Below are 21,380 nucleotides of genomic sequence, written 5' to 3'. Positions count from 1 at the left end.
CTGCTGTCATTACTGGGGAGTGGGTGACGTGGCTGTGCTGGGATTACTGGGGAGTGGGTGACGTGGCACTGCTGTCATTACCGGGGAGTGGGTGACGTGGCTCTCCTGTGATTACCGGGGAGTGGGTGACGTGGCACTGCTGGGATTACTGGGGAGTGGGTAACGTGGCACTGCTGGGATTACTGGGGAGTGGGTAACGTGGCACTGCTGGGATTACTGGGGAGTGGGTGACGTGGCACTGCTGGGATTACTGGGGAGTGGGTGACATGGCACTGCTGTCATTACTGGGGAGTGGGTGACATGGCACTGCCGGGATTACTGGGGAGTGGGTGACATGGCACTGCTGTCATTACTGGGGAGTGGGTGACGTGGCACTGCTGTCATTACTGGGGAGTGGGTGACATGGCACTGCTGTCATTACTGGGGAGTGGGTGACGTGGCTCTCCTGCGATTACTGGGGAGTGGGTGACGTGGCACTGCTGGGATTACTGGGGAGTGGGTGACATGGCACTGCTGTCATTACTGGGGAGTGGGTGACGTGGCACTGCCGGGATTACTGGGGAGTGGGTGACATGGCACTGCTGTCATTACTGGGGAGTGGGTGACGTGGCACTGCTGTCATTACTGGGGAGTAGGTGACGTGGCCCTGCTGGGATTACTGGAGTGTGTGAGATGTGGCTCTCCTGTGACTATCATGCAGCACTTTATAACATGGCAGCTTGCGTGTTATCTCAGGCCTCTGGTCTCTCTAGGGGGCGCTTTATCACTAGCTCCACAGTATAATAGACGGGTCACCCTAATCTCCTACAAGAAGGGTAACCCCGAGAGATGGCTCTGACCTTACCTTATAGTCATGAGGGATGATGGGAGACACCTGGCGGCAGGTCAAGGTAATACTCTGCCCCGGCAGGTAGTAGACGGTCCACGCTCTTGGATACAAGGCATGATAGTAAGCATGTGTGCCGCAATAACCCCAGTTCCATCCTTGCAGAGTGTGAGGACGCTCGGTAGAAAGGACCTGCTGGTAAACCGTCTGACCGCCGCGCCGGACGCAGACTGTGAACTGCAAGACAAGACATCATATGACACCAGTCAGCTAGATGATGTGTATACAGACCGCAGCGTAGCACGCAGATACACCGCAGCGCGGCACGCAGATACACCGCAGCGCAGCGCGCAGATACACCGCAGCGCAGCGCGCAGATACACCGCAGCGCGCAGATACACCGCAGCGCGCAGATACACCGCAGCGCGCAGATACACCGCAGCGCGCAGATACACCGCAGCGCGGCACGCAGATACACCGCAGCGCGGCACGCAGATACACCGCAGCACGGCACGCAGATACACCGCAGCACGGCGCGCAGATACACCGCAGCGCAGCGCGCAGATACACCGCAGCGCAGCGCGCAGATACACCGCAGCGCGCAGATACACCGCAGCGCGCAGATACACCGCAGCGCGCAGATACACCGCAGCGCGCAGATACACCGCAGCGCGCAGATACACCGCAGCGCGCAGATACACCGCAGCGCGCAGATACACCGCAGCGCGCAGATACACCGCAGCGCGCAGATACACCACAGCGCGCAGATACACCGCAGCGCGCAGATACACCGCAGCACGCAGATACACCGCAGCGCGCAGATACACCGCAGCGCGCAGATACACCGCAGCGCGCAGATACACCGCAGCACGCAGATACACCGCAGCGCAGCACGCAGATACACCGCAGCGCAGCACGCAGATACACCGCAGCGCGCAGATACACCGCAGCGCGCAGATACACCGCAGCGCGCAGATACACCGCACCGCGCAGATACACCGCAGCACACAGATACACCGCAGCACGCAGATACACCGCAGCGCGCAGATACACCGCAGCGCGCAGATACACCGCAGCGCGCAGATACACCGCAGCGCGCAGATACACCGCAGCGCGCAGATACACCGCAGCGCGCAGATACACCGCAGCACGCAGATACACCGCAGCACGCAGATACACCGCAGCACGCAGATACACCGCAGCACGCAGATACACCGCAGCACGCAGATACACCGCAGCACGCAGATACACCGCAGCGCAGCACGCAGATACACCGCAGCGCAGCGCGCAGATACACCGCAGCGCAGCGCGCAGATACACCGCAGCGCGCAGATACACCGCAGCGCGCAGATACACCGCAGCACGCAGATACACCGCAGCACGCAGATACACCGCAGCGCAGCACGCAGATACACCGCAGCGCAGCACGCAGATACACCGCAGCACGCAGGTACACCGCAGCGCAGCACGCAGATACACCGCAGCGCAGCACGCAGATACACCGCAGCGCAGCACGCAGATACACCGCAGCGCAGCACGCAGATACACCGCAGCTCAGCACGCAGATACACCGCAGCACAGCACGCAGATACACCGCAGCACAGCACGCAGATACACCGCAGCACAGCACGCAGCAGTACAGCACGCAGGCACGCAGATACACTGCAGCACAGCACGCAGATACACCGCAGCACAGCACGCAGGCACGCAGATACACCGCAGCGCAGCACGCAGATACACCGCAGCGCAGCACGCAGATACACCGCAGCACGCAGATACACCGCAGCACGCAGATACACCGCAGCACGCAGATACACCGCAGCACGCAGATACACCGCAGCACAGCACGCAGATACACCGCAGCACAGCACGCAGATACACCGCAGCACAGCACGCAGATACACCGCAGCACAGCACGCAGATACACCGCAGCACAGCACGCAGATACACCGCAGCACAGCACGCAGATACACCGCAGTATAGCACGTAGATACACCGCAGTATAGCATGTAGATACACCGCAGTATAGCACACAGATACTAAGGTGCAGATCATTGGTGCAGAGTTTGACCGCAAATCAGCTGCATAAATTATGCAGCACTCCCCTCACCTCCTCCGAAGGCTTCCTGATGTCAGCGCTCCCGACTTCCCATTCCCCGTGGCCTGTAGTGGCCTCACCTGACCAGGCTGCTAGAACCATAAGCTGGGAAGCGCTGCCAGCAGGAAGCCTTCGGTGGAGGTAAGGGGGAGCACCACATGGTAGGACATCAGCTGTGGATATGCAGCCAATTTTCACTCAAACCCCAGCACGAGTAGTGACCCCCCACAGTATCCCCAGCAATAGTAGAGCCCCCCACAGTATCCCCAGCAATAACAGTGACCTCCCACAGTATCCCCAGCAATAGTAGAGCCCCCCACAGTATCCCCAGCAATAACAGTGACCTCCCACAGTATCCTCAGCAATAGTGACCCCTCACAATAGCCTCAGCAATGGTAGAGCCCCACCATAGTATCCCCAACAATAATGGTGACAACCACAGTATCCCCAACTATAGTGACCCCTCACAATAGCCTCAGCAATAGTGCACGCCCCCACAGTATCCCCAGCAATAATAGTGACGTCCACAATAGCCCCAGTAATAGTAGTGACCCCCCACAGTGTCCCCAGCAATAGTGAACTCTCACAATAGCCTCGGCAATAGAACAGCCCCCCACCCCCACCCCCCACAGTAGCCCCAGCAATAATAGTGATGCCCACAGTAGCCCCAGCAATAGTGACTACTCACAATAGCCTCAGCAATAGTTACCCCCTTACAATAGGCTCAGCAATAGTACAGCCCCCCCCCACGGTATCCCCAGCAATAATAGTGATGCCCACAGTAGCCCCAGCAATAGTAGTGATCCCCACAATATCCCCAGCAACAATAGTGACCCCTCGCAATAGCCTCAGCAATAGTACAGCCCCCCCACAGTATCCCCAGGAATATTAGTGACTACCACAATAGCCTCAGCAATAATGGTGATCCCCACAGTATCCCCAACAATAAGTGACGCCCACATTATACATAGCAATAGTGACCCCTCATAATAGCTTCAGCAAAACTAGAGCCCCCCCCACGGTATCCCCAGCAATAATAGTGACAACCACAGTATCCCCAACAATAGTAGAGCCCCCCACAGTATCCCCAGCAATAGTGACCCCTCACAATAGCCTCAGCAATAATAGAGCCCCCCCCCACAGTATCCCCAACAATAAGTGACGCCCACATTATACATAGCAATAGTGACCCCTCATAATAGCTTCAGCAAAACTAGAGCCCCCCACGGTATTCCCAGCAATAATAGTGACCCCACAGTATCCCCAACAATAGTGACCCCTCACAATAGCCTCAGCAATAATAGAGCCCCCCCCCCACAGTATCCCCAGCAATAAGTGACGCCCACATTATACATAGCAATAGTGACCCCTCATAGTAGATTCAGCAAAACTAGAGCCCCTCCATGGTATCCCCAGCAATAATAGTGATGCCAACAGTAGCCCCAGCAACAATAGTGACCCCTCACAATAGCCTCAGCAATAGTACAGCCCCCCCACAGTATCCCCAGGAATATTAGTGACTACCACAGTAGCCTCAGCAATAGAAGAGCCCCCCACAGTAATAATAGTGATGCCCACAGTAGCCACAGCAATAATAGTGAACCGTAACCGCTACTACTACTACGTGACCACTAACCAACTAGTACTGTGACCTCTAACCAACTGCTATGTGACCAATAACTTACTACTACTGAATGACCTATAACTTACTACTACTGAATGACCTGTAACTGCTACTACTACTATGTGACCTTTTAACCAACTACTATGTGACCTCTAACCAACTACTACTATGTGACCTATAACTTACTACTGCTACATGACCTGTTACTGCTACTATGTGACCTCTAACCAACTACTACTATGTGATCTTTAAATTACTACTACTACTACTACTACTACTACCTGACCTGTAACCACAACTACTACTACGTGACCATTTAACCAACTACCACTATGTGACCTATAACTTACTACTGCTACATGACCTGTAACTGCTACTATGTGACCTCTAACCAACTACTATTATGATTCCTATAACTTAGTACTACTACATGACCTGTAACTCCTGTAGATTACTGTAGATGAGTCAGACCTCATCTGGAATACTGGGTCCAGTTCTGGGATGTATTAGAAGCATAGAGTCTAGATCACGTGAGGTCATTATCCCCCTCTACTCTTCCTTAGTCAGACCTCATCTGGAATACTGGGTCCAGTTCTGGGCACCCCAATTTATAACAGACACAGACAAACAGGAGCAAGTTCAGAGAAGAGTCACCAAGATGGTGAGCGGTCTGCAAATCATGTCCTATGAGGAACGGGTAAAGGATCTGGGAATGTTTAGCAGAAGAGAAGGCTGAGAGGAGACTTAATAGCGGTCTACAAATACCTGAAGGGCTGTCACAGTGCAGAGGGATCAGCCCTATTCTCATCTGCACAAGGAAAGACTAGAAGTAATGGGATGAAACTGAAAGGGAGGAGACACAGATTAGATATTAGACAGTAAGGGGGATCAATGCAGGTTGCCACAGGAGGTGGGGAGTTCTCCTTCAATGGAAGTGTTCAGCGGCCGGACAGACATCTGTCTGGGATGACTTACTGACCCTGCACTGAGCAGGGGGTTGGACCCGATGACCCCGGAGGACCCGATGACCCCGGAGGACCCGATGACCCCGGAGGACCCGATGACCCCGGAGGACCCGATGACCCCGGAGGTCCCTTCCAACTCTACCATTCTAGGATTCTATGGCTATTAACTGCTTTCAGCTAAGGCTTCATTTGCATATCTAATTGCTCTTAGGTAGCTGAGTAGCTACTTAATAGTTTATGCAAAATGATGGCTCAAAGCCGTCACTGTCATGTGAGCGATCATTGCTCTGTGTAAATGGGCCTTTAGAATATTGGGGGGGGGCAGCCCCGGCTTAATACTCCCCAGTGCTGTGACTTCAAGACCGGAAAAATCTTTGTTGTGATCATTTCAAAACCGTCTGGAAACCCTGTGATTTCTGAAAGCCTTCAGTGTTAATGGCGTCTGGTTCGTCTGCTCCGACCTATATACCCGAGTCCAGGACCTTCTTTATTTCCACGTGTTGGACATTATATGTAGACTCTAGATCCCCTCTCGGCTCATTGCCAGCAGCTTTTGGTGGTACTCCTTGTGGTTTGCCGTTAGCTGCTTCCACCAGTTTTGTAGGATATTTCTTTTCCTTGAACCTCTTCTCTAAGTTGAGGCTTGGGTCATCTCATCAGCAGCTCCTCGGTACTCTGGTGAACTGGCCGTACCGGAGATTATTCTTCCATGCAACTAGGGAAATTTACTAGCTGTCCGGATGGGTCTTCTTAAAGTACGTCCTCATGTTGCTATTTCCTTCCGATACGTCCGTGGATTGCCTAAAAGGACCGGTAAATTCCAGCTGTTCTCATTCAGGCCTGGGATAAAATGAGTTACCCCTCCGTATCTCCTCTCCAGATTTAAGATCAGAATAGAAAGTATATTAGATTCCACAGTATTTCCTTCGAACGCCCCAACACATTATTTGGCATACGCCGGAGCACATCTCGCACCCATCGCGGTTCCCCTTGACAGGTATTAAATAACTTGTTTAAAACACATTTTATGGAGTCTAAAATACATTTCTTTTGATGTTCCTTTGAAAGGAAAAAATTAAAAGCCTCGATCCCTTTCTCATGTGGGATACTCACACACAGAGCTTTTACGTCTGGGGTACACGGGGTGTAATCATGTAGCCATTGTATGGTGTTCAACACATTGTATGCCGGTAGATTCCCAACAGCCGGGGGTCAATGTATTCCGATAAGGCACCACCTGCTATAATGGGTGTATGCCGGTAGATTACCAACAGCCGGGGGTCAATGTATTCCGATAAGGCACCACCTGCTATAATGGATGTATGCCGGTAGATTACCAACAGCCGGGGGTCAATGTATTCCGATAAGGCACCACCTGCTATAATGGGTGTATGCCGGTAGATTACCAACAGCCGGGGGTCAATGTATTCCGATAAGGCACCACCAGCTATAATGGGTGTATCCCGGTAGATTACCAACAGCCGGGGGTCAGTGTATTCCGATAAGGCACCACCTGCTATAATGGGTGTATGCCGGTAGATTACCAACAGCCAGGGGTCAATGTATTCCGATAAGGCACCACCTGCTATAATGGATGTATGCCGGTAGATTACCAACAGCCGGGGGTCAATGTATTCCGATAAGGCACCACCTGCTATAATGGGTGTATGCCGGTAGATTACCAACAGCCAGGGGTCAATGTATTCCGATAAGGCACCACCTGCTATAATGGATGTATGCCGGTAGATTACCAACAGCCGGGGGTCAGTGTATTCCGATAAGGCACCACCTGCTATAATGGATGTATGCCGGTAGATTACCAACAGCCAGGGGTCAATGTATTCCGATAAGGCACCACCTGCTATAATGGGTGTATGCCGGTAGATTACCAACAGCCAGGGGTCAATGTATTCCGATAAGACACCACCTGCTATAATGGATGTATGCCGGTAGATTACCAACAGCCGGGGGTCAGTGTATTCCGATAAGGCACCACCTGCTATAATGGATGTATGCCGGTAGATTACCAACAGCCGGGGGTCAGTGTATTCCGATAAGGCACCACCTGCTATAATGGGTGTATGCCAGTAGATTACCAACAGCCGGGGGTCAATGTATTCCGATAAGACACCACCTGCTATAATGGATGTATGCCGGTAGATTACCAACAGCCGGGGGTCAGTGTATTCCGATAAGACACCACCTGCTATAATGGATGTATGCCGGTAGATTACCAACAGCCAGGGGTCAATGTATATCGATAAGGCACTACCTGCTATAATGGGTGTATGCCGGTAGATTACCAACAGCCAGGGGTCAATGTATATCGATAAGGCACCACCTGCTATAATGGGTGTATGCCGGTAGATTACCAACAGCCGGGGGTCAATGTATTCCGATAAGGCACCACCTGCTATAATGGATGTATGCCGGTAGATTGCTAACAGCCGGGGGTCAGTGTATTCCGATAAGGCACCACCTGCTATAATGGATGTATGCCGGTAGATTACCAACAGCCGGTGGTCAGTGTATTCCGATAAGGCACCACCTGCTATAATGGATGTATGCCGGTAGATTACCAACAGCCGGGGGTCAATGTATTCCGATAAGGCACCACCTGCTATAATGGATGTATGCCGGTAGATTACCAAAAGCCGGGGGTCAGTGTATTCCGATAAGGCACCACCTGCTATAATGGATGTATGCCGGTAGATTACCAACAGCCGGGGGTCAATGTATTCCGATAAGGCACCACCTGCTATAATGGGTGTATGCCGGTAGATTACCAACAGCCGGGGGTCAGTGTATTCCGATAAGGCACCACCTGCTATAATGGATGTATGCCGGTAGATTGCTAACAGCCGGGGGTCAGTGTGTTCCGATAAGGCACCACCTGCTATAATGGATGTATGCCGGTAGATTACCAACAGCCGGGGGTCAATGTATTCCGATAAGGCACCACCTGCTATAATGGATGTATGCCGGTAGATTACCAACAGCCGGGGGTCAATGTATTCCGATAAGGCACCACCTGCTATAATGGATGTATGCCGGTAGATTACCAACAGCCGGGGGTCAATGTATTCCGATAAGGCACCACCTGCTATAATGGATGTAAGCCGGTAGATTACCAACAGCCGGGGGTCAAGGTATTCCGATAAGGCACCACCTGCTATAATGGATGTATGCTGGTAGATTACCAACAGCCGGGGGTCAATGTATTCCAATAAGGCACCACCTGCTATAATGGATGTATGCCGGTAGATTACCAACAGCCGGGGGTCAGTGTATTCCGATAAGGCACCACCTGCTATAATGGATGTATGCCGGTAGATTACCAACAGCCGGCGGTCAATGTATTCCGATAAGGCACCACCTGCTATAATGGATGTATGCCGGTAGATTACCAACAGCCAGGGGTCAATGTATTCCGATAAGGCACCACCTGCTATAATGGATGTATGCCGGTAGATTACCAACAGCCAGGGGTCAATGTATTCCGATAAGGCACCACCTCCTATAATGGATGTATGCCGGTAGATTACCAACAGCCGGGGGTCAATGTATTCCGATACGGCACCACCTGCTATAATGGATGTATGCCGGTAGATTACCAACAGCCGGGGGTCAATGTATTCCGATACGGCACCACCTGCTATAATGGATGTATGCCGGTAGATTACCAACAGCCGGTGGTCAATGTATTCCGATAAGGCACCACCTCCTATAATGGATGTATGTCGGTAGATTACCAACAGCCGGGGGTCAATGTATTCCGATACGGCACCACCTGCTATAATGGATGTATGCCGGTAGATTACCAACAGCCGGGGGTCAAGGTATTCCGATACGGCACCACCTGCTATATTGGATGTATTACGGTAGATTACCAACAGCCGGGGGTCAGTGTATTCCGATAAGGCACCACCTGCTATAATGGATGTATGCCGGTAGATTACCAACAGCCGGGGGTCAGTGTATTCCGATAACGCACCACCTGCTATAATGGATGTATGCCGGTAGATTACCAACAGCCGGGGGGTCAAGGTATTCCGATAAGGCACCACCTGCTATAATGGATGTATGCCGGTAGATTACCAACAGCCGGGGGTCAATGTATTCCGATAAGGCACCACCTGCTATAATGGATGTATGCCGGTAGATTACCAACAGCCGGGGGTCAATGTATTCCGATAAGGCACCACCTGCTATAATGGGTGTATGCCGGTAGATTACCAACAGCCGGGGGTCAAGGTATTCCGATAAGGCACCACCTGCTATAATGGATGTATGCCGGTAGATTACCAACAGCCGGGGGTCAATGTATTCCGATAAGGCACCACCTGCTATAATGGATGTATGCCGGTAGATTACCAACAGCCGGGGGTCAGTGTATTCCGATAAGACACCACCTGCTATAATGGATGTATGCCGGTAGATTACCAACAGCCGGGGGTCAGTGTATTCCGATAAGGCACCACCTGCTATAATGGATGTATGCCGGTAGATTACCAACAGCCGGGGGTCAGTGTATTCCGATAAGGCACCACCTGCTATAATGGATGTATGCCGGTAGATTACCAACAGCCGGGGGTCAGTGTATTCCGATAAGGCACCACCTGCTATAATGGATGTATGCCGGTAGATTACCAACAGCCGGGGGTCAGTGTATTCCGATAAGGCACCACCTGCTATAATGGATGTATGCCGGTAGATTACCAACAGCCGGTGGTCAATGTATTCCGATAAGGCACCACCTGCTATAATGGATGTATGCCGGTAGATTACCAACAGCCGGTGGTCAATGTATTCCGATAAGGCACCACCTGCTATAATGGATGTATGCCGGTAGATTACCAACAGCCGGGGGTCAATGTATTCCGATAAGGCACCACCTGCTATAATGGATGTATGCCGGTAGATTACCAACAGCCGGGGGTCAAGGTATTCCGATAAGGCACCACCTGCTATAATGGATGTATGCTGGTAGATTACCAACAGCCGGGGGTCAGTGTATTCCGATAAGGCACCACCTGCTATAATGGATGTATGCCGGTAGATTACCAACAGCCGGGGGTCAGTGTATTCCGATAAGGCACCACCTGCTATAATGGATGTATGCCGGTAGATTACCAACAGCCGGGGGTCAGTGTATTCCGATAACGCACCACCTGCTATAATGGATGTATGCCGGTAGATTACCAACAGCCGGGGGGTCAAGGTATTCCGATAAGGCACCACCTGCTATAATGGATGTATGCCGGTAGATTACCAACAGCCGGGGGTCAATGTATTCCGATAAGGCACCACCTGCTATAATGGATGTATGCCGGTAGATTACCAACAGCCGGGGGTCAATGTATTCCAATAAGGCACCACCTGCTATAATGGATGTATGCCGGTAGATTACCAACAGCCAGGGGTCAATGTATTCCGATACGGCACCACCTGCTATAATGGATGTATGCCGGTAGATTACCAACAGCCGGTGGTCAATGTATTCCGATAAGGCACCACCTCCTATAATGGATGTATGTCGGTAGATTACCAACAGCCGGGGGTCAATGTATTCCGATAAGGCACCACCTGCTATAATGGATGTATGCCGGTAGATTACCAACAGCCGGGGGTCAATGTATTCCGATAAGGCACCACCTGCTATAATGGGTGTATGCCGGTAGATTACCAACAGCCGGGGGTCAATGTATTCCGATAAGGCACCACCTGCTATAATGGGTGTATGCCGGTAGATTACCAACAGCCGGGGGTCAATGTATTCCGATAAGGCACCACCTGCTATAATGGATGTATGCCGGTAGATTACCAACAGCCGGGGGTCAATGTATTCCGATAAGGCACCACCTGCTATAATGGATGTATGCCGGTAGATTACCAACAGCCGGGGGTCAATGTATTCCGATAAGGCACCACCTGCTATAATGGATGTATGCCGGTAGATTACCAACAGCCGGGGGTCAATGTATTCCGATAACGCACCACCTGCTATAATGGATGTATGCCGGTAGATTACCAACAGCCGGGGGTCAGTGTATTCCGATAAGACACCACCTGCTATAATGGATGTATGCCGGTAGATTACCAACAGCCGGGGGTCAATGTATTCCAATAAGGCACCACCTGCTATAATGGGTGTATGCCGGTAGATTACCAACAGCCGGGGGTCAATGTATTCCGATAAGGCACCACCTGCTATAATGGATGTATGCCGGTAGATTACCAACAGCCGGTGGTCAATGTATTCCGATAAGGCACCACCTGCTATAATGGATGTATGCCGGTAGATTACCAACAGCCGGGGGTCAATGTATTCCGATAAGACACCACCTGCTATAATGGATGTATGCCGGTAGATTACCAACAGCCAGGGGTCAATGTATTCCGATAAGGCACCACCTGCTATAATGGATGTATGCCGGTAGATTACCAACAGCCAGGGGTCAATGTATTCCGATAAGGCACCACCTCCTATAATGGATGTATGCCGGTAGATTACCAACAGCCGGGGGTCAATGTATTCCGATACGGCACCACCTGCTATAATGGATGTATGCCGGTAGATTACCAACAGCCGGGGGTCAATGTATTCCGATAAGGCACCACCTGCTATAATGGATGTATGCCGGTAGATTACCAACAGCCGGGGGTCAATGTATTCCGATAAGGCACCACCTGCTATAATGGATGTATGCCGGTAGATTACCAACAGCCGGGGGTCAATGTATTCCGATAAGGCACCACCTGCTATAATGGATGTATGCCGGTAGATTACCAACAGCCGGGGGTCAGTGTATTCCGATAAGGCACCACCAGCTATAATGGATGTATGCCGGTAGATTACTAGCAGCCGGGGGTCAATGTATTCCGATAAGGCACCACCTGCTATAATGGATGTATGCCGGTAGATTACCAACAGCCGGGGGTCAATGTATTCCGATAAGGCACCACCTGCTATAATGGATGTATGCCGGTAGATTACCAACAGCCGGGGGTCAGTGTATTCCGATAAGGCACCACCTGCTATAATGGATGTATGCCGGTAGATTACCAACAGCCGGGGGTCAGTGTATTCCGATAAGGCACCACCAGCTATAATGGATGTATGCCGGTAGATTACTAACAGCCGGGGGTCAATGTATTCCGATAAGGCACCACCTGCTATAATGGATGTATGCCGGTAGATTACTAACAGCCGGGGGTCAATGTATTCCGATAAGGCACCACCTGCTATAATGGATGTATGCCGGTAGATTACCAACAGCCGGGGGTCAGTGTATTCCGATAAGACACCACCTGCTATAATGGGTGTATGCCGGTAGATTACCAACAGCCGGGGGTCAGTGTATTCCGATAAGGCACCACCTGCTATAATGGATGTATGCCGGTAGATTACCAACAGCCGGGGGTCAATGTATTCCGATAAGGCACCACCTGCTATAATGGATGTATGCCGGTAGATTACCAACAGCCGGTGGTCAATGTATTCCGATAAGACACCACCTGCTATAATGGATGTATGCCGGTAGATTACCAACAGCCGGGGGTCAATGTATTCCGATAAGGCACCACCTGCTATAATGGATGTATGCCGGTAGATTACCAACAGCCGGGGGTCAATGTATTCCGATAAGGCACCACCTGCTATAATGGATGTATGCCGGTAGATTACCAACAGCCGGTGGTCAATGTATTCCGATAAGGCACCACCTGCTATAATGGATGTAAGCCGGTAGATTACCAACAGCCGGGGGTCAAGGTATTCCGATAAGGCACCACCTGCTATAATGGATGTATGCCGGTAGATTACTAACAGCCGGGGGTCAATGTATTCCGATAAGGCACCACCTGCTATAATGGATGTATGCCGGTAGATTACCAACAGCCGGGGGGTCAAGGTATTCCGATAAGGCACCACCTGCTATAATGGATGTATTCCGGTAGATTACCAACAGCCGGGGGTCAGTGTATTCCGATAAGGCACCACCTGCTATAATGGATGTATGCCGGTAGATTACCAACAGCCAGGGGTCAATGTATTCCGATAAGGCACCACCTGCTATAATGGGTGTATGCCGGTAGATTACCAACAGCCGGTGGTCAGTGTATTCCGATAAGGCACCACCTGCTATAATGGGTGTATGCCGGTAGATTACCCACAGCCGGGGGTCAGTGTATTCCGATAAGGCACCACCTGCTATAATGGATGTAAGCCGGTAGATTACCAACAGCCGGGGGTCAGTGTATTCCGATAAGGCACCACCTGCTATAATGGATGTATGCCGGTAGATTACCCACAGCCGGGGGTCAGTGTATTCCGATACGGCACCACCTGCTATAATGGATGTATGCCGGTAGATTACCAACAGCCGGGGGTCAATGTATTCCGATAAGGCACCACCTGCTATAATGGATGTATGCCGGTAGATTACCAACAGCCGGGGGTCAATGTATTCCGATAAGGCACCACCTGCTATAATGGATGTATGCCGGTAGATTACCAACAGCCGGGGGTCAATGTATTCCGATAAGGCACCACCTGCTATAATGGGTGTATGCCGGTAGATTACCAACAGCCGGGGGTCAATGTATTCCGATAAGGCACCACCTGCTATAATGGATGTATGCCGGTAGATTACCAACAGCCGGGGGTCAAGGTATTCCGATAAGGCACCACCTGCTATAATGGATGTATGCCGGTAGATTACCCACAGCCGGGGGTCAGTGTATTCCGATAAGGCACCACCTGCTATAATGGATGTATGCCGGTAGATTACCAACAGCCGGGGGTCAATGTATTCCGATAAGGCACCACCTGCTATAATGGATGTATGTCGGTAGATTACCAACAGCCGGTGGTCAGTGTATTCCGATAAGGCACCACCTGCTATAATGGGTGTATGCCGGTAGATTACCAACAGCCGGTGGTCAATGTATTCCGATAAGACACCACCTGCTATAATGGGACGTCCCGCTGGTAACGCCTTAGTTTTATGAACCTCCAGTATCTCCGGATGCTTTATTACTATGTAGTTTCTTTCTTGTAAGGCCATTGCACTCTAGGGCATAGTCTACCAAAGAGTGTGAGGCAGTCACAATTTCATTGGCAGGGTTGAGGTTGAGTCTAATATATTATTCCTTATTGCTCAGAATCCTTATTGCTCCATCATCATCATATTTTATGTTGCCCCTTCCCCCTTTATCAGCTTTTCAATTACAAAACCTTTGTTATTTGCCAGTTCTAATAATATACGCCTCTGTTTATGGGTGGGATGGACTATTTTAGCTTCACACATCTCAGTTACATCGTTTAGATCCACAGGTTCTTAGAGCTGCAGCAGCAACATACCAACAAAATAACCCCGAGATTCATAGAGCTGCTGCAGCTAAGTACCAACAGAATAACCCCGAGGTTCATAAAACTGCTGCAGCTAAGTACCAACAGAATAACCCCGAGGTTCATAAAACTGCTGCAGCTAACTACCCACAGAATAACCCACAGGTTCTTAGAGCTGCAGCAGCAAAATACCAACAAAAAGCCCCCGAGATTCGTAGAGCTGCTGCAGCTAAGTAACAACAGAATAACCCCGATGTTCATAGAGCTGCTGCAGCTAAGTACCAACAGAATAACCCTGAGATTCATAAAACTGTTGCAGCTAAGTACCAACAGAATAACCCAGAGGTTCTTAGAGCTGCAGCAGCAAAATACCAACAAAATAACCCCGAGATTCATACAGCTGCAGCAGCTAAGTACCAACAGAATAACCCCGAAGTTCATAAACCTGCTGCAGCTAACTACCAACAGAATAACCCAGAGGTTCATAAACCTGCTGCAGCTAACTACCAACAGAATAACCCAGAGGATCATAAACCTGCTGCAGCTAACTACCAACAGAATAACCCACAGGTTCATAGAGCTGCTGCAGCTAAATGCCTACACAATAACCCTGAGGTTCTTGGCGCTGCTGCAGCTAAATACCAACAGAATAACCCAGAGGTTAATAGAGCTGCTGCAGCTAAGTACCAACAGAATAACCCCGAGGTTCATAAAACTGTTGCAGCTAAGTACCAACAGAATAACCCAGAGGTTCTTAGAGCTGCTGCAGCTAAATACCAACAAAATAACCCCGAGATTCATACAGCTGCAGCAGCTAAGTACCAACAGAATAACCCCGAAGTTCATAGAGCTGCTAGAGCTAACTACCAACAGAATAACCCTGAGGTTCATAGAGCTGCTGCAGCTAAATACCAACAGAATAACCCCGAGATTCATAGAGCTGCTGCAGCTAACTACCAACAGAATAACCCTGAGGTTCATAGAGCTGCTGCAGCAAAATACCAGCACAATAACCCGGGGGTTCTTAGAGCTGTTGCAGCTAAATACCATTAAAATAACCCTGAAGTTCATAGAGCTGCTGCAGCTAAATACCATTAGAATAACCCAGAGGTTCATAGAGCTGCTGCAGCTAAATACCATTAGAATAACCCTGAGGTTCTTAAAGCTGCTGCAGCTAAATACCAACAGAAGAACCCTGAGGTTCATAGAGCTGCTGCAGCAAAAAACAAGCACAATAACCCGGAGGTTCTTGGAGCTGTTGCAATTAAATACCATTAGAATAACCCTGAGGTTCATAGAGCTGCTGCAGCTAAATACCATTAGAATAACCCTAAGGTCCATAGAGCTGCTGCAGCTAAGTACCAACAGAATAACCCCGAGGTTCATAAAACTGCTGCAGCTAAGTACCAACAGAATAACCCAGAGGTTCTTGGAGCTGCAGCAGCAAAATATCAACAAAATAACTCCGCGATTCATAGAGCTGCAGCAGCTAACTACCAACAGAATAACCCACAGGTTCTTAGAGCTGCTGCAGCTAAACACTAACAGAATGACCCTGAGGTTCATAGAGCTGCTGCAGCTAAATGCCTACACAATAACCCTGAGGTTCTTGGCACTGCTGCAGCTAAATACCAACAGAATAACCCAGAGGTTAATAGAGCTGCTGCAGCTAAATACCATTAGAATAACCCTGAGGTTCATAGAGCTGCTGCAGCTAAATACAATTAGAATAACCTTGAGGTTCATAGAGCTGCTGCAGCAAGATTCCAGCACAATAACCCGGAGGTTCATAGAGCTGTTGCAGCTAAATACCATTAGAATAACCCAGAGGTTAATAGTGCTGCTGCAGCTAAATACCATCCAAATAACCCTGAGGTTCACGGAGTTGCTGCAGCTAAATACCAACAGAACAACCCAGAGGTTCATAGAGCTGCTGCAGCTAAATACTAATAGAATAACCCCGAAATTCATAGAGTTGCTGCAGCTAAATACCAACAGAATAACCCAGAGGTTCATAGAGCTGCTGCAGCTAAATACCAACAGAATAACCCCGAGGTTCTTAGAGCTGCTGCAGCTAAATACCAACAAAATAACCCTAAGGTTCATAGAGCTGCTGCAGCTAAATACTAATAGAATAACCCCGAAATTCATAGAGTTGCTGCAGCTAAATACCAACACAATAACCCGGAGGTTCTTAGAGCTGCTGCAGCTAAATACCATTAGGATAACCCAGAGGTTCATAGAGCTGCAGCAGCTAAATACCAACAGAATAACCCGGAGGTTCATAGAGCTGCTGCAGCAAAATACCAAAAGAATAACCCTGAGGTTCATAGAGCTGCTGCAGCAAAATACCAGCACAATAACCCGGAGGTTCTTGAAGCTGCTGCAGCTAAATACCATAAGGATAACCCAGAGGTTCATAGAGCTGCTGCAGCTAAATACCAACAGAATAACCCTGAGTTTCATAGAGCTGCTGCAGCTAAATACCAACAGAATAACCCAGAGGTTCATAGAGCTGCTGCAGCTAAATACCAACGCAATAGCCCTGAGGTTATTAGAGCTGCTGTACCAAAATACCAACACAATATCTCAGAGGATCTTAGAGCTGCTGCAGCTAAATACCAATAAAATAACCCTAAGGTTTTTAGAGCTGCTGCAGCTAAACACTAGCAGAATAACCCTGAGGTTCATAGAGCTGCAGCAGCTAAATATCAACACAAAAACCCAGAGGTTCATAGAGCTGCTGCAGCTAAATACCAACAGAATAACCCTGAGGTTCTTAGAGCTCCTGCAGCTAAATACCAACAGAATAACCCTGAGGTTCATAGAGCTGCTGCAGCTAAATACCAACTGAATAACCCTGAGGTTCATAGAGCTGCTGCAGCTAAATACCAACACAATAACCCTGATGTTCATAGAGCTTCTGCAGCTAAATACCAACTGAATAACCCTGAGGTTCATAGAGCTGCTGCAGCTAAATACCAACACAATAACCCTGATGTTCATAGAGTTTTTGCAGCTAAATACCATCAAAATAACCCTGACGTTCATAGAGCAGCTGCAGCTAAATATCAGCCGTAGAACCCTGAGGTTCATAGAGCTGCAGTAGCAAAATACTAACAGAGCAACCCTGAGGTTCATAGAGCTGCTGCAGCTAAGTACCAACTGAATAACCTTGAGGTACATGGAATTGCTGCAGCAAAATACCCACACTATAACGCAGAGGTTCTTAGAGCTGCTGCAGCTAAATACCAACAGAATAACCCTGATGTTCATAGAGCTGCTGCCGCTAAATACCAACAGAATAACCCTGAGGTTCATAGAGTTTTTGCAGCTAAATACCATCAAAATAACCCTGACGTTCATAGAGCAGCTGCAGCTAAAAATCAACAGAATAACCCTAATGTTCATAGAGCTGCTGCAGCTAAATACCAGCAGAATAAACCCGAGGTTCTTAGAGCTGCTGCAGCTAAATATCAACAGAATGACCCTGAGGCTCATAGACCTGCTGCAGCTAAATACCGAAGGAATAACCCAGGGCTTCTTAGAGCTCCTGCAGCTAAATATCAACAGAATAACCCTGAGGTTCATAGAGCTGCTGCAGCTAAATATCAACAGAATAACCCTGAGGTTCATAGAGCTGCTGCAGCTAAATATCAACAGAATAACCCTGAGGTTCAAAAAGGTGCTGCAGCTAAATACCAACAGAACAACACAGAGGTTCTTAAGCGCTGCTGCAACAAAATACCCACACGATAACCCAGAGGTTCATAGAGCTGCTGCAGCTAAATATCAACAGAATGACCCAGAGGTTCTTAGAGCTGCAGTACCAAAATACTAACAGAACAACCCTGAGGTTCATAAGGCTGTTGCAGCTAAATACCAACTGAATAACCCAGAGGTTCATACAATTGCTGCAGCAAAATACCCACACAAGAACGCAGAGGTTTTAAGAGCTGCTGCAGCTAAATACAAACAGAATAACCCTGAGGTTCATAGAGCTGCTGCAGCTAAATACCATCAAAATAACCCTGAGGTTCATAGAGCTGCTGCAGCTAAATACCTACAGAAAATCCCAGAGGTTCATAGAGCTGCTGCAGCTAATTACCAACACAATAACCCTGAGGTTCTTAGAGCTGTTGCAGATAAATACCAACAGAATAACCCAGAGGTTCATACAGCTGCTGCAGCAAAATACCAACAGAATAGCCCAGAGGTTCAAAGAGCTGCTGCAGCTAAATACCCACACAATAACCCTGAGGCTCACAGACCTGCTGCAGCTAAATATCAAAAGAATAACCCTGAGGTTCGTAGAGCTACTGCAGCTAAATACGAATAGAATAACCCTGAGATTCATAGAGCTGCTGCAGCTAATTACCGAAAGAACAACCCAGAGGTTAATAGAGCTGCTGCAGCTAAATACCATTAGAATAACCCAGAGGTTCATAGAGCTGCTGCAGCTAAATACCAACAAAGTAACCCTAAGGTTCATAGAGCTGCTGCAGCTAAATATCAACAGAATAACCCAGAGGTTCATAGAGCTGCTGCAGCTAAATAATACAGAGGGCACTAGTAGTGTGATATATAATACAAAGAACATAGAGCTGCTGCAGCTAAATATCAACAGAATAACCCAGAGGTTCTTAGAATTGCTGCAGCAAAACACCCACACAATAACGTAGAGGTTCTTAGAGCTGCTGCAGCTAAATACAAGCAGAATAACCCTGAGGTTCATAAAGCTGCTGCAGCTAAATACCAACAAAATAACCCTAAGGTTCATAGAGCTGTTGCAGCTAAATACCAACAGAAGAACCCTGAGGTTCATAGAGCTGCTGCAGCTAAATACCAACAGAAGAACCCTGAGGTTCATAGAGCTGCTGCAGCTAAATACCAACTGAATAACCCTGAGGTTCATAGAGCTGCTACAGCTAAATACCAACAGAAGTACCTTGAGGTTCACAGAGCTGCTGCAGCTAAATACCATCAAAATGACCCTGAGGTTCCTAGAGTTGCTGCAGCGAAATATCAACAGAATAACCCAGAGGCTCATAGAGCTGCTGCAGCTAAATATCAACAAAATAACCCTGAGGTTCATAGAGCTACTGCTGCTAAATACCAACAGAACAGCACAGGGGTTCTTAAGCGCTGCTGCAGCAAAATACCCGCACGATAACCCAGAGGTTCATAGAGCTGCTGCAGCTAAGTATCTACAGAATAACCCAGAGGTTCTTAGAGCTGCAGTACCAAAATACTAACAGAATAACCCTGAGGTTCATAAGGCTGCTGCAGCAAAATACCCACACAATTACACAGAGGTTCTTAGAGCTGCTGCAGCTAAATACAAACAGAATAACCCAGAGGCTCATAGAGCAGTTGCAGCATGACATAATACAGAGGGCACCAGTAGCGTGATATAATGCAGAGGGCACCAGTAGAGTGATATAATATAGAGGGCACTAGTAGCGTGATATAATACAGAGGGCACCAGTAGTGTGATATAATACAGAGGGCACTAGCAGTGTGACATAATACAGAGGGCACCAGTAGCGTGATATAATACAGAGGGCACCAGTAGTGTGATATAATACAGAGGGCACTAGTAGTGTGATATAATACAGAGGGCACCAGTAGTGTGATATAATACAGAGGGCACTAGTAGTGTGATATAATACAGAGGGCACCAGTAGTGTGATATAATACAGAGGGCACCAGTAGTGTGATATAACACAGAGGGCACCAGTAGTGTAATATAATACAGAGGGCACTAGCAGTGTGATATAATACAGAGGGCACCAGTAGTGTGATATAATACAGAGGGCACTAGTAGCGTGATATAATACAGAGGGCACCAGTAGTGTGATATAATACAGAGGGCACCAGTAGCGTGATATAATACAGAGGGCACCAGTAGTGTGATATAATACAGAGGGCACTAGTAGTGTGATATAATACAGAGGGCACTAGTAGCGTGATATAATACAGAGGGCACCAGTAGCGTGATATAATACAGAGGGCACTAGCAGTGTGATATAATACAGAGGGCACTAGTAGCGTGATATAATACAGAGGGCACCAGTAGTGTAATATAATACAGAGGGCACCAGTAGTGTAATATAATACAGAGGGCACCAGTAGTGTAATATAATACAGAGGGCACCAGTAGTGTGATATAATACAGAGGGCACCAGTAGTGTGATATAATACAGAGGGCACTAGCAGTGTGATATAATACAGAGGGCACTAGTAGTGTGATATAATACAGAGGGCAGAGGGCACCAGTAGTGTGATATAATACAGAGGGCACCAGTAGTGTGATATAATACAGAGGGCACCAGTAGTGTGATATAATACAGAGGGCACTAGCAGTGTGATATAATACAGAGGGCACCAGTAGTGTGATATAATACAGAGGGCACCAGTAGCGTGATATAATACAGAGGGCACCAGTAGTGTAATATAATACAGAGGGCACCAGTAGTGTGATATAATACAGAGGGCACCAGTAGCGTGATATA

General features: G+C 48.8%; 1 protein-coding gene across 1 annotated transcript in view; it reads right to left on the bottom strand.

Annotated features, from left to right (window-relative positions):
• Positions 1 to 21,380, bottom strand: part of GBA2 (glucosylceramidase beta 2) — a 131,716-nt gene that overhangs the window by 56,953 nt on the left and 53,383 nt on the right. The window contains exon 5 of the mRNA XM_066602183.1: positions 845 to 1,063. Within this exon, the coding sequence (XP_066458280.1) occupies positions 845 to 1,063 (219 nt within the window). The remainder of the gene's footprint in view (positions 1 to 844; positions 1,064 to 21,380) is intronic.

This window comes from Eleutherodactylus coqui, chromosome 5 (assembly GCF_035609145.1).
Source record: "Eleutherodactylus coqui strain aEleCoq1 chromosome 5, aEleCoq1.hap1, whole genome shotgun sequence".
Taxonomy (NCBI): domain Eukaryota; kingdom Metazoa; phylum Chordata; class Amphibia; order Anura; family Eleutherodactylidae; genus Eleutherodactylus; species Eleutherodactylus coqui.
The sequence above is the reverse complement of the archived record's forward strand: the minus strand, read 5'-3'. Positions and strand labels throughout refer to the sequence as shown.